This window comes from Mustelus asterias, chromosome 4 (assembly GCF_964213995.1).
Source record: "Mustelus asterias chromosome 4, sMusAst1.hap1.1, whole genome shotgun sequence".
Taxonomy (NCBI): Eukaryota; Metazoa; Chordata; class Chondrichthyes; order Carcharhiniformes; family Triakidae; genus Mustelus; species Mustelus asterias.
Genome location: NC_135804.1, coordinates 5,099,379 through 5,116,872, shown reverse-complemented (window position 1 = coordinate 5,116,872; position 17,494 = coordinate 5,099,379). Strand labels below are relative to the sequence as shown.

General features: G+C 48.4%; 1 protein-coding gene across 3 annotated transcripts in view; it reads right to left on the bottom strand.

Moving 5' to 3' along the window:
- Positions 1 to 12,024: 12,024 nt before the first annotated feature.
- cdh11 (cadherin 11, type 2, OB-cadherin (osteoblast)) overlaps positions 12,025 to 17,494 on the bottom strand; it is a 217,308-nt gene continuing 211,838 nt past the window's right edge. For all 3 annotated transcript variants that reach the window (XM_078210541.1, XM_078210543.1, XM_078210542.1), the window contains exon 12: positions 12,025 to 13,587. In XM_078210541.1, coding sequence (XP_078066667.1) covers positions 13,094 to 13,587 — 494 coding nt within the window. In that variant the 3' untranslated portion in view covers positions 12,025 to 13,093. The remainder of the gene's footprint in view (positions 13,588 to 17,494) is intronic.

Here is a 17,494-nt window from a genome sequence, read left to right as displayed (position 1 = left end):
TTCAAATGGGGTGGCAGTGAGTTGCAACGACATGCCTCAAAATTCCTCGGTTTATGAAAGGAACAAAATACAAAAGAATATCTGCTAAACACTGGAAAACTCTACCACCTTGCCCGCCACGGAATCAGTGCGGGCGAGTGTCCGACAATGGAAATCTCTGTTGACCGCGGGTGGGAATTTCCTGTCTCGCCTGAGTGAGGCCATAAAATCCCGCCCTATGACTTCCTGCAAAAAAACTACACGAGGCAGAGGTTAGCTGAGGATAGGATTGGGCTGACTTGTGTAACTCTGACTAATGAAGGGAGGGCAGGCGATAGTCCAGTGGTATTATTCCTAGACTATTAATCAGCTAATGTTCTGAGGACCTGGGTTTGAATCTTGCCACGACAGATGGTGGAATTTTAATTTTGTAAAAAATATCTGGAATTAAGAATCTACTAACGACCATTGTCGATTGTCGGAAAAACCCATCTGGTTCACCAACGTCCTTTAGGGAAGGAAATCTGGTCTGGCCTACATGTGACTCCAGTGCCACAGCAATGTGGTTGACTCTCAACTTCCCTCGGGCAACTAGGGATGGGCAATAAATGCTGGCCAACCAGCGATGCCCATGTCCCATGAATGAATAAAATAAAAGTGAGAACTGAAGTACTGGGAACAGGAAGGGGCCATCCAGCATCTCATGCCAATTCGGTCATTCAATTAGGCCATAGCTGATCTATGTAGCACTCAGCTGTTCTGTGTTTGATTATGTAAGCCTGTGTTTGATGGGCTCTCACTGTGATTGATGCTCATTGTGCTTCTTTGGTTAAACCTCGGTGTGAATTCAGGGAAAAGTGAACAAACTTTTGCAGTTGCTGAATGTCAGAGCTGTGAGCGAGGAGCAGACATTTCAAAACACTGAATAAATGTTTGTTACACACGGGTGAAATAATACGGGGGAGCGCTTGATATGTTCCCCCAGAAACAACGTCGGCAATGAGCTAACATGCTCCGCACTGTCCCTCCACACTGCAGGGGCAGGCTAACTGGGCAGAATTTTACCAGCACAATCCCGCCCGAAGCCAACGGAGAATGCCGTTCTCCGAGCCTCGACCGCCCCCGGAATCGGGGCGGGCATGCCAGTAAAATTCCGGCCTTTGATCGCTGATTGGCCTGGAAGCCCCATCCTCTGGAGCCGCTAGCCAGTCCGATTGGCCAGCAGCTCATCAGTCCCAGCAGTGCCAGGAAGGCAACAGTGGCCGCTGCCGGAACTGCAGGAGAAGAAAAGGCCCGAAAGCCAAGGGTCTGGTTTAACCAGATTGGGAAAGGCAGGGGTCTTAGGCTGGGAGGATTTGGGTAAAATAAAGAGAGGGGCGGAGAAGGGGGATTGGGGGTGTTTAAGGGAGGGAGCAGGTAGTGGACCTTCAATCTAAGGGGGGGTGGGGGTGGTTATCAGTCCCCATAGAGCAAATCTCCCCTCCCTTCCTGTCCTTTGCACACTCCAGTTAAAACATTAGGCCTCCCACTCCTGCCCGGCTGCCCATGCCAAACACTTTATGATGTTGGCAGCATAGTAAACAGGGTCAATTGGCTTGATAACAAGTCGAATTCACCCGAGATTAATCGTTCAAATACAGCAGGAGGGCTATCTGCCCGCACCCCCTGTACTGCTGCACTGTGAGGGTGAGCTCTGGGGTGGTCAGGAAGGTGGTGGGATGGGCACCCATCTTATTTTACCTTCCCCCCCACCTGCCCACCACCATGGGAATCACGCCTATCGGGGAAACATGGCCACTGGGGAAACATAAATAGAAACCGGCGTGTGAGATCAGTGGCACAGCTCTGAGATATAAAATATACAATCATCTTAAATTTCCACTTACCTGCCTTTGTTCCATAACCCAGAAAAACCTTTGTCAAATGGTCATCCAGCCTCGAAACGTTGGCTGTGTTCTCTCCCCACAGGTGCTGTCAGACCTATTGAGAATTTCCAGCAAGTTTAGTGCCTTCAAAAACCTTATCTCAAGAAATATCTCGGCCTGAATTTTTTGGCTGCTCATGCCGACAGGATGTCTGGAATAGTCGACGGTGAACAGCACCCCCCCAACCCTCCCCCCCACCCCCTCCCTCCCCCCCCCCCCCCCCACCCCCACCCCCACCCGACCCTCCCTACCCCACCCCCCACCTGCTGTGGGCTTCCTGGCAGCATGGGTGAATTTAATGGGAAACCTCATTGACAGCAGTGGGACCAGATGGCAGGCGAACGGTGTGCTGCCTCCCATCATGAGTAGCACTCTACAGGGAAGCCAGAAAATCCCCCCCACCCGCTTCCCACACTTAACAAACTCAGCTTTGAAATCTTCAGTTGACCCGTTAGCCACGGTAAATAGATAAACTCGCTATCTGTATTTCTGTATTCCAGTGCTCTTCAAAACAGGATCGGGCCAATATGGAGGGTGAGAAATGAAGGGGGGCGGGGTGGGTGGGGGGATGGGCGGTGGTGAAGGGATTTTCTGGCCTTTCCCACTGGTGGGATCTTATGGTCTGCGGAAGTGGGAAGGAGCTGGGCGGGGCGGGCAAACAATTGGCCATTGATTTTGGCGGGACTGGAAAATCCAGGGCGTGATCTTACCAACCGTTCATGCCCACGCACCCACTGCAGCGAGGTCAGAGAATCTGGCGGCCAGCTAAACCCCTGTTCACTGCAGTGGGATGGGGAAATTCCGCCGGCGTGAATGGTGGTAACATTCTGGCCACAGTCATTGGCCAATGGCAAGTTGCTTCTGCCGCAGGAAAACCCGGAAAATCTGAGCTGTGCTATGTCCGAAAGTCTAATATCCGTGAGGATAAGAAATTAAAATATGGAGAAAATTTGACTTATGAAATCAAACTAAATTAGCAACTTGTCCATTTCCCTGTCGAGTGGACGACATCTGCTTGATAAATAAATCATTATGATCGGAAAGGCTGCATGAATTCGGGACATCGGGTCTTCCATGTGGCTTTTGCTTTCTTATCTTCATTCTTGTGCACTGGTGATCAAAGAAATCAGTGACTGGATCAAACTCACATCACTTCGAGTTCCCTTCATCACTTTTGAAATAGTTAATCGAGATGCCCAGACACTGAGAGCATCGCAAGTTTTCCATTGGAACGATGCCAACAAAAAGCAACAAAGTCCTCCAGCTATCTGTATCCCGACTCTTTAATGGAGATTTCTCTCAGTCAACAGCAGGCCATTACCAACTGGAACAGGTCATTCATCAGCCTGGCTTGGCACTTCTGGTGAAGTTAAAAGCATTCTGATAAACACAACTTTATACAGGATTGAATCATGGATAATGTTGAATAAAAGGAGAAAATGCTGTTGTAATAACTCCACAAAGGCGCAAGTCCCGTCACCAAGTTACTTTATTTACACCATACATCTGTACACAGCCAGCTCTCTAGTTGCTCCCTGCTGAATGCAGGCTGGGAGTCTGACATACGTGCCTTTCATAAGGAGCATGAGGTTCCCTGATTTAACCATCAATGAGGACTCATCAGGTACGTCTTTCCATACCAACCAAATAAACAAACTCAAATTAACTTAAGGACAAATTAAAAGGGGCGGCACGGTAGCACAGTGGTTAGCACTGCTGCTTCACAGCTCCAGGGACCTGGGTTCGACTCCCGGCTTGGGTCACTGTCTGTGTGGAGTTTGCACATTCTCCTCGTGTCTGCGTGGGTTTCCTCCGGGTGCTCCGGTTTCCACCCCCAGTCCAAAGATGTGCGGGTTAGGTTGATTGGCCATGCTAACATTGCCCTTAGTGTCCTGGGATGCGTAGGTTAGAGGGATTAGTGGGTGGGATATGGGGGTAGGGCCTGGGTGGGATTGTGGTCGGTGCAGAAATCTAATCACAAAGGAAACTTAAAACATCAAATCAAAATGTGATTATTGGGGTTTATAATGCACCCCAGCCCCTGCGGTGCCCAGCGGGTGCGGAAGGCGTCAACTGCGCCCGTGGATACAGCATGCTCCCTCTCCAGGGACACCTGGCCACGAATGTAGCCGCAGTAGAGAGGCAGACAGTCAGGATGGATGACCCCGTCGATCGCCCGCTGCCTGGACCTATTAATGGTCGCGCCTCACCAGGAAGGACTCATCAGGTAGTTCATACTCTAGCAAGTCAACCTCATTAGCCTGGCTAGAGTCATCACAGCTGGAAAATCTCAGCAGGTCTGGCGAAGCTTTAACAAAGGGTCATCTGGACTTGAAACGTCAGCTCTTTTCTCTCCTCACAGATGCTGCCAGACCTGCTGAGATTTTCCAGCATTTTCTCTTTTGGTTTCAGATTCCAGCATCTGCAGTAATTTGCTTTTATGTGGTATGAAAGGAGCTCATTCAGTCCATCAGACCTTTGTTGGTACTTTAAGCAAGAGGTCAGCGAGAGCACACTCTCCACCCTGGAAGCCTTGGATGAACCTGTATCTGGGGTCACCATTGCAGATGTCAGAGCAGCTTTCTCGGAGGTCAACCCAGGGAAAGAGACTGGCCCGGATGGGGTACCCAGACGAGCACTCAGATCCTGCGCAGATCAGCTGGCGGGGGTATTCGCAGACATCTTCAACCTCTCTTTACAACAATCTGAGGTCCCTATCTGCTTCAAGGAGACAACCAGCATCCCTGTACCAAAGTCCCTGTCCATGCCCCTCATAATCCTGATAGAAGTCTCCAAGATTATGAGAAGCATGGACAGAGTGGATAGTCAGAAGTTTTTTCTCAGGCCTGAAGAGTCAATTACTAGGGGGCATAGGTTTAAGGTGCGAGGGGCGAGGTTCAATGGAGATGTACGAGGCAAGTTTTTTACACAGAGGGTGGTGGGTGCCTGGAACTCGCTGCCAGGGGAGGTAGTGGAAGCGGATACAATAGTGACTATTAAGGGGCATCTGGACAAATACATGAATAGGATGGGAATGGAGGGATATGGTCCCTGGAAGGGTAGGGGGTTTTAGTTCAGCCAGGCAGCATGGTCGGTGCAGGCTTGGAGGGCCTGTTCCTGTTCTTAATTTTCTTTGTTCTTTGTTCTTTGACCTAACTAAATGATGGATTGGACAAAGTGGCTCAATGGCTTCCCCCTGTTCCAATATCCCTATCCAGATATAGGGCGGAATTTTCCTGTCTTGCCCACCATGGGAATAAGGGCAGGCAAGAGACGGACAGACCATGGGGTAAATATGTGGGGTGGTGGGGATAGGGCCGGGGGGGGCCTGGGTAAGTCAGAGTGTCGGTGCAGACCCGACGGGCTGAATGGCCTCTTTCTGTACTGTAGCAATTCTATGATTCTCTGATTTTATCACAGTAACACTATGAAGGCAGAACTTTGGAGTAATGTAAGACACTGGTGGATGGCAGGGTAGGGATGAAAACGGTTGATGATTCTGGATGAATGAACTTCCTCATCCATATTTATCTATAATGGCGTGAAACCTTCTGACCTTTTCTTCAATAATTTGGTCTTCAGGGAGTTCTAGTTTCCTCGACCTGGTTTCAATGAATTAGTTATAAGGCCACCGTGACTTGAATTTGATGCTCCGACAGAGTCCACCAGCCTCTCAGCACCATGAGGAAGGATTTTGAAGTTGATTGGGAGTTTCCAGTTTGCGACTAAGGCAGAGTCTTTGTTAGGACGAGAGTGGTGCAGCAAAAGAATCTTCCTCAGATAAGATCTGAATCGCAGGGCCATTGGGGAATCAATTATTGGAGTTTGACTCCCTTTGCCATGAGTCAGTCAGCACTAGGAAGCTGTGATTGACAAAGAGCTTCCAGTAAACTTGCCTGCAGTGACATGGACGTACCTGGAAGGTGGCTAGTCTCTTTCTTTTGAATTTGGCCTTTACCCAGTCTATCAATGAGACTTGTTGCCTTATTCCCAGAGGCAAGTGTATCTGTGGGAACAATGCAATGGATCAAACTCAAGAAAAAATATTGACTTGGTCATTAACGGCAAGATCTTTCTTGATATATTTTAAAAAGTTTTTACAAAAGGATTTGTGCAGAGGCCAGGCATATTGGGCATCATGTAGTTAGGTTGATGGAGTTGGATTGAGGCTGATAACCTCTCTCTCTGTAGACCAAGGAGATAAGAGGGCCCTTGCTGATTGTCTATCAGGGTATTCGCTTCAACCATGGAAGGCAGAACATCAAAGCATTGGCCAAATCTATGAAGCTTCCTTCACAGCATCGATTCCATAAGAGGCAGCGCTGTAACCTGTGAACTGGATGGTGATTATTTTCAACACTTCAAAATGCAAAAAAAAATCGGAAGAAACCTGACTCTACAGCAAAAGCAGAAACACTGAGTCAACTGGGAATAAAACACACACAAAAAACACAGGGAATGCTGGAAATACTCAGCAGGTCAGGCAGCACCTGTAAAGCAAGAAACTGAGTTAACATTACGACCTGGGCAGGATCCTGAGCCCACACTCGCCGCCTGCAAGAACGCTGACAGGGCCTCAAAATGCGGCAAAACCCAGAATTCACGCATTTCACTGGTGAGATCACAACTTCGGATTTTCACTCCCCCCCGCCCCCCCCCCCCCCGCGGAAAACACAATGGGCATAAACCTATACTTTTTCGTGGATTTAAACATGGTTAACTCCCACCCCCCCTCGCCGCATATTAACCCCCCCCACCATATATTCAAACTGTGCCGTTTACAACAGATTCACTCAGGCCTGAACCTGTTGAGGGGACCACCCCCAGAAGGTGTAAAGGTGAGTGTAGCCCCCTACCCCATCTAATCCCCCCCCTACCCCCACCAGGGTGAGGGACATGGACAGGCAGTGCCCTGGCAGTAACCCCTGGCACTGCCCCCTTGGCACAGGTTGGCACTGCCAGGTTGGCACAATGCCCATCAGAGCAGCTCTGACCATGGGTCGTCCAGATTCAAAACATTGGCTCTATTCTCTCTCCACAGATGCTGTCAGACCGCTGAGATTTTCCAGCATTTTCTGTTTTTTTCCCAGAGGAGCTGCTGGGTGAGTGACTCGATTGCAGGATGCAGTTGAGCAGCAGAAACCCGATAGTGTGACAGGTGAGAGTGAAGATCCAGTCACCAACCTTGGCCTTCCATGTGAGGTCATTGAACTTTTAACACTGCCGCCAAGTCATAGAATCGTAGAATAGAATCAGAGAATCCCTGCAGTGCAGTCCTTGGGGTCAGACTCTGGGAGTTCACCTCCCAGGCCATCTGCTCCCGCGGATATAGGAGGGCAACCCTTGAGGGTCTCTGAGCCTACCTTCACCCCTCCTCCCTCAGGAACATGGCACCTCTCCCCCTGTGGAGCAAGGCCTCCGGCTCCTGAGACTGACAGAGTCTTCTCCCTGCTGGCCTCTCCATTTCCCTTTCTCTGGTTGTAACAGTGACAGAGAGCTTCAGCCTCCAGTCAGGAGAAACAAGCTCTCTTTAAAAGCAGGAGGCGAGAGGGAACACGCGTTACCCTCACTAATTATTTGGCCACCTGTTGACTATGCAGTCAGCCATCAATGTGCGTCAAAGTGAAAGCATTCCAATGAAGAGGCAGTGTGAGTTTGCACGTTGCCGGTCTCAAAGTGAATGGGTGTGGCCAGATGCCACCATTCACTGCCTCTGTGCGCAGAAATAAATCTTTATTCATTGTTAGTCCTCGATGCACTGATCACAGGTTTATTTTCATTTTACACAGCATAAGTCCAACAGTATAAATTCATATCTTTCAGATGGTGTAGAATCTTCAATAACACCCGAAAATCATAGAAACCACACAGTGCAAAAGCCACTCAGCCCATCGAGTCTGCACCGACCACAATCCCCCCCCAGGTCATATCCCCATAACCCCACATATTTACCCTGCTAGTCCTCCTGACACTAAGGGGCAATTTAGCATGGCCAGTCCACCTAATCCGCACATCGTTGGACTGTGGGAGGAAACCGGAATACCCGGAGGAAACCCATGCAGACATGGGGGAGAATGTACAAACTCCACACAGACAGCGACCCAAGGCAGGAATTGAACCTGGATTCTTGGCGCTGTGAGGCAGCAGTGCTAACCACTGTGCCACCGTGCCCACTCCGCAGTGCAGAAGGAGGCCATTTGGCCCATCAAGTCTGCACCAACTCTCCGACAGAGTATCATATCCAGGCCCTATCCCAACAACCCCACATATTTACCCCACAAATGCCCCTAACCTATCCATCTTGGGACACAAAGGGCAATTTACCATGGCCAATCCATCTAACCTGCACAGTTCTTTGGACTGTGGGAGGAAACTGGAGCACCTGGAGGAAACCCATGTAGACACGAGGGGAGAATGTGCAAACTCCACACAGACAGTGATCCAAGCCGGGAATCAAACCCGGGTCCCTGGCGCTGTGAGGCAGCAGCGCCAACCACACTACCATCATGCTGCCCATTGTGCCACCTGGGGTGTTTTCATGCACAAATGCCATACAGCTTCATCTTACCCCACCAGGTCCCCTTTCACTGTCAGAGTAAGAAATTTTATCCATGCCCTTGCAGTCAATGGGACGTAATCTCCCCGTCCCTGAAATTTACAGTTTGGGTGGCATTTATGTAAGAACAAGGGGTGGTGGTGGTTTTGGGGCAGGGGGAAGGGGGGGTGGGGTGGGGGGGGGAGGGTGGTGGGGGTGGGGGCGGTGGGAGGGGAATAAACTTGGCAGAAATCAATGCCTCAGTTTCCCGATGTCAGGTTCAGTGTGACAAATTCAGTGAATGGTGTGTCAGTGGCAGGCATCACACTGCCCAGTGGCAGGAACCAGCTGTCTGTGTGGAGTTTGCACATTCTCCTCGTGTCTGCGTGGGTTTCCTCCGGGTGCTCCGGTTTCCTCCCACAGTCCAAAGATGTGCGGGTTTGGTTGATTGGCCATGCTTAAATTGCCCCTTAGTGTCCTGAGATGCGTGAGTTAGAGGGGTTAGTGGGTAAAATATGTAGGGATATGGGGGTAGGGCTTGGGTGGGATTGTGGTCGGTGCAGACTCGATGGGCCGAATGGCCTCTTTCTGTACTGTAGGGCTTCTTCTAAGCACGATTTAACATAGATTCACAAACCGTGAATTCTCATTAAATGTTAACCTTTGCAAAAATTAATTCTTGGGGTGTGGGTGTTGCTGGCTGGGCTAGCATTTATTGCCCATCTCTAATTGCCCTTGATAACGTGGTGACGAGCTGCCTTCTTGAACCGCTGCAGTACCTGCGGTGTCGGTGCGCCCACAGTGCTGTTAGGGAGGGAGTTCCAGGAATTTGACCCAGTGACATTGAAGGAACAGCGATATATTCTGCAAATGAAATCCAAGCTTCAAGATTAAGTCGATGGCACATGGGAAATTCATGCCTCCTGTTTCCCGATAGCTTAAAGATGGTGATATTGTTCAATCTTCACAGGCATTCGGCCTCTGATCTTCGGGTAAGCGTTCTCCAAGGCGGCCTTCACGACACACGACAACGCAGAGTCACTGAGCAGAGACTGATAGCCAAGTTCCGCACACATGAGGACAGCCTCAACCGGGATCTTGGGTTCATGTCACACTATCTGTAACCCCCACGACTTACCTGGGCTTGCAAGATCTCACTAACTGTCCTGTCCGGAGACAATACACATCTCTTTAACCTGTGCTTAATGCTCTCTTCGCTCACATTGTCTGTACCTTTAAGACTTGATTACCTGTCAAGACTCACATTCCAACCATTATTTTGTAAATTGAGTTTGTGTCTCTATATGCCCTGTTTGTGAACAGAATTCCCACTTACATGACGAAGGAGCAGCACTCTGAAAGCTAGTGGCTTTTGCTACCAAATAAACCTGTTGGGACTTTAACCTGGTGTTGTGAGACTTCTTACTGTGCCTAACCCAGTCCAACGCCAGCATCTCCACATCATGGCTGTTTTACACAGTTACACTGAGTTAAAGAATCGGAACTGAAATGCCCGAGTTTGTTCCACTTGCAGCCAGCAGACAGGATGGAGGGTAATGCTGATAAATCACATTTCTTGGCCATCCCTTGTTACCCAAAGGGCACTGACAGATAATTGTGTCATGTGGGACTCGAGTCACATGTAAAGAAATAAAATCTTAAATCTCAGGAAGGTCTAAAGTGTCCTGCAACCAATGAAGTACTTTTAAAAGTGTGGCCCTTGTTGTTGTACAGGAACAGCAGCCAATCAGCATGCAGCAAATCCAACAAACGGCGATTACAAGAAGATAATTGTTTTATGCGATGTTGATTGAGGGACAAGTTCATTAGACATAGGAGCAGAATTAGGCCATTCAGCCCACCGAGTTCGCTCCGCCATTCGATCATGGCTGATATGTTCCTCATCTCCATTTTCCTGCCTTCTCCCCATAACTCTTCAACCCATTACCAATTAAAAATGTCTAACTCCTCCTTAAATTTACTCACTGTCCCAGCATCCATCGCACTTTGGAGGAGTGAATTCCACAGATTCACAACCCTTTGGGAGAAGTAGTTTCTCCTCAACTCTGTTTTAAATTTGCTACCCCTTATCCTGAGACTGTGACCTCTCGTCCTAGAATGCCCCACAAGAGGAAGCATCCGCTCCATGTCTACTTTATCCATCCCTTTTATCATCTTGTATACCTCAATTTGATCTCCCCTCATTCTTCTAAATTCCAGAGAGTTTCAGCCTAAACTGTTCAATCTCTTTTCATACGACAAACCCCTCAACTCTGGAATCAATCTAGTGAACCTCCTCTGAACTGCCTCCAATGCCACTACATCTTTCCTCAAATAAGGGGACCAAAACCACGCACAATACTCCAGGTGCGGCCTCACCAATGCCTTGTACAGTTGCAACAATACTTCCTTACCTTCATATTCTATTCCTTTAGCTATAAATGCCAACATTGCTTTCTTTATTATCTGCTGTACCTGCATGCTAGTTTTCTGTGAGTATCTTAGTACGTATTCTGATCTTCATAGCTGTCATTCTGGCTTATTTTGAACCATCCAGTCTGACAGAGATAGGTAGACAATTAGCCAACCTGATGGTGCCAGGTAACTAATTAACCATAAACCACAAGGGTCTCTGTTAGAGAGAGACAGCTGTTTATGTAGCTTGAGGGGGAACCACTCTGCATCAAGCTTTGGGCAAGACAGGAATTCCTTTAACCAGAGGGTGGTGAATCTGTGGAATTTATTGGCACTGAGGGCTGTGGATGCTGGGTCATTGAGTACATAGAGATAGATAGGTTCTTGATCAATAAGGGGATCAAAGGTTACAGGGAAAAGGCAGGAGAATGTGGTTGAGAAACTTATCAGCCATGATTGAATGGCAGAGCAGACTCGATGGGCTGAATGGCCTAAATCTGCTCCAACATCTTATAGTAAGGAGTCTCACAACACCAGGTTTATTTGGAATCATGAGCTTTCGGAGCGCTGCTCCTTCATCAGGTGAGTGGAGAGATAGGTTTCACAAACACGGCATATATAGACAAAGACTCAATTGCAAGATAATAGTTGGAATGCGAGTCTTTACAGGTAATCAAGTCTTTGGTTAAATCACACTATTTGATTCATCAAATCACAGGTTAAAGAGGTGTGAATTTTCTCAAGCCAGAACAGTCCTGGTTTGTGATAACCTGTGACAATCCCTCCCTCCACTCGCACTGTCTGTACCTGTAAAGACTTGATTACCTGCAAAGACTCACATTCCAACCATTATCTTGCAATTGTGTCTTTGTCTCTATTGGCCGCTCCGAAAGCTCGTGATTCCAAATAAACCTGTTGGACTTTAACCTGGTGTTGTGAGACTTTTCACTGTGCCCACCCCAGTCCAACGCCGGCATCTTCACATCACCAATATCTAATGGTCTTATGGAACGCTGGTCACAAGACTGCCCCAGCCAGAATGGGAATTGAACCTGCGTAGTTGATGTTATTGTGAACCACACGTTAGTCGACTAGCCAACCAAGCTAACCAGTCACCCCCTCCCAGCCTGACACACTCCCCTGAGAAATCCGCAGAGTTGACGGCAACTTGTAGAAAAATTCTTTTATTGTAAAGTCCGGCTTCTCTGCCTGAAGCACAATAATAAAGCAACGGTACAATGTCCATAAAATAGAATAGTGATGCCTTAACATTTTGTTGCATGTCGTATTATTGAGACTTCATGTATTTTTTTTTTACTAAAATAAGAACTTTTAAGATTGTACAAATTGACACATAGAAATGATGTAGAAATCAGACATCTCTCACGGTGGTGGGACAGGTCTGCACCTGACACATATTAAACACAATACTCAAAGCAAAAGAAAAAATGGTTTACAAGATTTAAACATGAATAAGGTCTTGTTCTTTCGTTTTTGCAAAGACAGATTAGTTCCGTGCCCCCTCGTGCCTCTCTGTGTCACTGCAGGCCGCAGCGCGGAGAATATTCTCGCAAATTTTAAAGGTATAGTCAGTGACTAAATTCGATACTTAAGGCTCAATGTTCAAACTGTGTTATTGTCCGTCTCACTGATGGCAGGCGCTGTGTCTTGCGAGTCACAAAGATCCGTGGAATAGATCTTCTTTGTCTCTCTCTCTCTTTCTCTCTCTCTCTCCCTCCCTCCCCCCGACCACGTTGAATGACCAACAATGTACTGTCAATCCGATTTTTAATTTTCTTTAACTCTTTAAAGCTTTATCTTACAGTTCAATCATCTCAGTCCCAGCTTCTCTGAAACAATTGCAGGAAATTTGAGTGAAGTCAAGGCAGCTCCATCTTTATTGTTCTGTGTCTTGGATGCCGGTGGCGAGTGTGAGGACAAGAGAGTTGGAGGTGGAAAATAGCAATGACCTAACATCGGGTAAGCCCCCTTCACAGTATCCACCATCGAAAAATAAAAATGTCCTTCAACATTGAGAGGATGGAGTCATTAACATCGGCTCCTGTGCTCAATAAAATTGAGCATATATATATATATTAAAAAAAGGGAAAAAAAGAAAATAAAAAGGTAAAAATAAAAAGGGGGGATGTAATTCTGTTTGATCCCACCAAAGTTCCAGTCCAGCATTTCTCTCCAAGGGTTGATGTAGGATTTTAAGGCCAGGCTGCTCTAGTAAGTGTTAAGATTCTTCGCAGGTCTCTTTAGATCCGTACAGCTCTGCCAGCCTCTTAAACCGGGGTCCCCAGCTGTTGAGGTAATCATAGTCCAGGTCCGATTCCGTGGTGGCTGATTCCAGAGAGCTGAGGGATCCGGCCACAGAGTCCCTCCCTTCATAGCCGTAGATCTGGATGGAGTCGTAGGGCGGGGCGGTGGGGTCGCAGTCCGCCTCCTGGAGCCTGACCTTGATGAAGTCGTCGACGTCCACGCTGTTGGGGGCAGCGCAGAGGCCTTGCCTGGGCATGTACTGCAGCTCGGGCTTGATGTCCTTCCGTGGCAGGAAGCCATTCAGGCCGTCAGGGTTCTGCAGTGTGGCGATATCGAAGGCCTCAGTATCCTCCTCCCCTCCTCCCTCATCGTCGTAGCTGATGATGTTCTCCCTCACATCCTCCTCTTCAAACACGATCAAGGGCTCCTTCTTCTGACGTCTGAGAGTTACAAACAGAACGACGATCACTGGCAGGAGCGGGGTGGGGGAGGCAGAAAATAAAGACAGGTTAGCATTTGGAAAAGGCCTTACTGATGAAGAATCATAGAATCTCTACAGTGCAGAAGGAGGCCATTCGGCCCATCCCACCCAGGTCCTATCCTCATGCATTTAGCCTAGCAAGTCCCCCTGACGCAAAGGTCAATTTACCATGGCCAGTCCACCTAACCCACACATAGAACATAGAACATAGAAAAGCTACAGCACAAACAGGCCCTTCAGCCCACAAGTTGCGCCGAACATGTCCCTACCTACTAGGGCACCTATCCTATACCCTCTATCTTACTAACTTTCATGAACTTATCCAAAAGTCTCTTAAAAGACCCTATCGAATCCGCCTCCACCACCACTACTGGCAGCCGATCCCATGCACCCATCACCCTCTGAGTGAAAAACTAACCCCGAACATCTCCTCTATACCTACTCCCCAGCACCCTAAACCTGTGACCTCCTGTGGCAACCATTTCAGCCCTCTGGGAATCCACTCTATCAATACCCCTCAACATCTTATACACCTCTATCAGGTCACCTCTCATCCTTCGCCTCTCCAAGGAGAAAAGACCTAGCTCTCTCAGCCTATCTTCTTAAGGCATGCCACCTAATCCAGGCAACATCCTTGTAAATCTCCTCTGCACCCTTTCTATGGCTTCCACATCCTTTCTGTAATGAGGCGACCAGAACTGGGCACAGTACTCCAGGTGAGGTCTGACCAGGGTCCTATACAGCTGCAGCATTATCTCCCGATTTCTAAATTCAATTCCTCGATTGATGAAGGCCAGTATTCCATACGCCTTCTTAACCACAGCCTCCACCTGCGACGCTGCTTTGAGCATCCTATGAACCCGGACCCCAAGATCCTTCTGATCTTCCACACTGCCAAGCGTCTTACCCTTAATATTATATTCTTTCATCTCATTCGACCTGCCAAAATGAACCACCACACACTTATCTGGGTTGAAGTCCATCTGCCACTTCTCCGCCCAGTCTTGCATCTTATCTATGTCTCGTTGCAACTGCTGACATCCCTCTACACTATCCACAACACCACCAACCTTTGTGTCATCAGCAAACTTGCCAACCCATCCTTCCACTTCCTCATCCAGGTCATTTATAAAAATCACAAAGAGCAAGGGTCCCAGAACAGATCCCTGGGGCGCTCCACTGGTGACCGACCTCCATGCTGAAAAAGGCCCATCTACAACCACTCTTTGCCTTCTGTGGGCAAGCCAGTTCTGAATCCACAAGGCAATGTCCCCTTGTATCCCATGCCCCTTCCTTTCTCAATGAGCCTTGCATGGGGCACCTTATCAAACGCCTTGCTGAAATCCATATAAACTACATCTACCGCTCTTCCCTCGTCTATGTGTCTGGTTACATCTTCAAAAAATTCAATTAGGCTCATAAGGCATGATCTGCCTCGGACAAAGCCGTGCTGGCTATTTCTGATCATACTATTCCTCTCCAGATGTTCATAAATCCTGCCTCTCAGGATCTTCTCTATCAACTTACCAACCACTGAGGTTAGACTCACTGGTCTATAATTTCCTGGGTTATCTCTTCTCCCTTTCCTGAATAACAGAACAACATCCGCAATCCTCCAATCCTCCAGAACCTCTCCCGTCTCCATTGATGATGCAAAGATCATCGCCAGAGGCTCAGCAATCTCTTCCCTCGCCTCCCACAGTAACCTGAGGTACATCCCATCCAGTCCCGGCGATTTATCTAACTTGATGCTTTTCAAAAGTTCCAACACATCCTCTTTCCTAATGCCCTCATGCTCAATCTTCTCAGTCCACTGCAAGTCTGCACTGCAACTCCCAAGATCCTTTTCCACCATGAATACTGAAGCAAAGTATTCATTGAGTACCTCTGCCATTTCTACTGGTTCTATACAGACTTTCCCACCGTCACATTTGATAGGTCCTACTCCTTTCTCTTGCTCTTAACATACTTGTAGAATGGCTTGGGGTTTTCCTTTATCCTGTTTGCCAAGGCCTTCTCATGACCCCTTCTTGCTCTTCTAATTTCCCTCTTAAGTTCCTTCCGACTAGTCGCATACTCTTCTAGATTTCTAACATTACCTAGCTACATCTTTGGACTGTGGGAGGAAACCAGAGCACCCGGAGGAAACCCACGCAGACACGGGGAGAATGTGCAAACTCCACACAGACAGTGACCCAAGGCCGGAATTGAACCCGGGTCCCTGGCGCTGTGAGGCAGCATTGCTAACCACTGTGCCACCGTGCCGCCCACGCCACTGTGTCGCCATGCCGCCCACGCCACTGTGTCGCCATGCCGTCCATGCCACTGCACCATTGTGCCGCCCATGCCACTGTGCCATCGTGCCACCCCACCACTGTGCTACCATGCCAGATTTAACAACTTTCCACAGGCATGGTGCTGCACCCTCACACAGGTGCTAAATGTAGCGTACCCAAGAACCTGCTTCGCTGACAAGCTGAGGGTCCAGTGATGGATTCAGGCAGTCTTGCAGTGTTACTAATGGGTTTGCAAGTCCCCGGAACAATATGGTTGTCTGTCAATCATTGATGAATTATCATTTCAACTCTTTGGTTGCCTTCCACTGCACAAAGTTCACCTTTAAAGGACAACTATGGTTGATCTGGATTTGTACTCGAAAGAAGAGAAAACGTTTCATTTCTGGAAGAGGAGACAAGGTAGTTTGGAGTGATTAATGATTTGTTCGGTGGAGGCAGCCTGACTGTTTGTCTCAACAAAGATGGAAAAGAATCGATAGGGCTGAATTTTATGGAGTGGGTGGGGGGAGCGGGGTGGGCTGCGGGTTGTTGGTGGGGGGGTGGCGAAACTGTATACCTCACACCCCCAGGAAGAAATGTCAGATGCTAGCAGACCCACATGAAGCCAGGCCGACCCTGCAGCAATAATGGTCATCTGGACTTGAGACGTCAACTCTTTTCTCTCCTTATAGACGCTGCCAGACCTGCTGAGATTTTCCAGCATCTTCTCTTTTGGTTTAAGGCTTACATTAACACTGCAATGAAGTTACTTGGAAACTCCCCTAGTCGCCACCGTCCGGCGCCTGTTCGGGTCAATGCACCAAACCAGTACATCTTTCAGAATGTGGGAGGCAACCGGAGCACCCGGAGGAAACCCACGCAGACACGGGGAGAACGTGCAGACTCCACACAGACAGTGACCCAAGCTGGGAATCAAACCCGGGTCCCTGGCGCTGTGAGGCAGCAGTGCTAACCACTGTGCTACCATGCCACCCCATATTCTACCCATGTAACTGTCTAAATGCTTTTTAAAGGACAAAATTGTACCCAACTCTACTACTACCTCTGGCAGCTCATTCCAGACACTCACCACCCTCTGTGTGAAAAAATTGCCCCTCTGGACCCTTTTGTCTCTCTCCCTTCTCACCTTAAACCTATGCCCTCTAGCTTTAGACTCCCCTACCATTGGGAAAAGATGTTGACTATCTAGCTGATCTATGCCCCTCATTATTTTAAAGACCTCTATAACATCACCCCTAAGTCTCCTACGCTCCAGGGAAAAGAGTCCCAGTCTATCCAGCATCTCCTTATAACTCAAACCATCAAGTCCCGGTAGCATCCTAGTAAATCTTTTCTGCACTCTTTCACCTATCCAGGTGAGAACTGAAAAGGGTGGTGAGGAGTGGGGGGAGCGGGGTAACATTTTTGGAAGCGCAGAGGGCAATTCCAAATGATGTACCACCCCCTTTCCTTCTTACCTTGCTGTTTAAAAAAAACTTGACCACTCCCGCCCACCTCCCCTTGCTAAATGTATTAAGGGGCAGAATTGGACTGAGTCCTATGATGGGGTCAGGAATGGGAGTGTTTCCCATTTTGGAGGCTGACGGGAAACGCCACC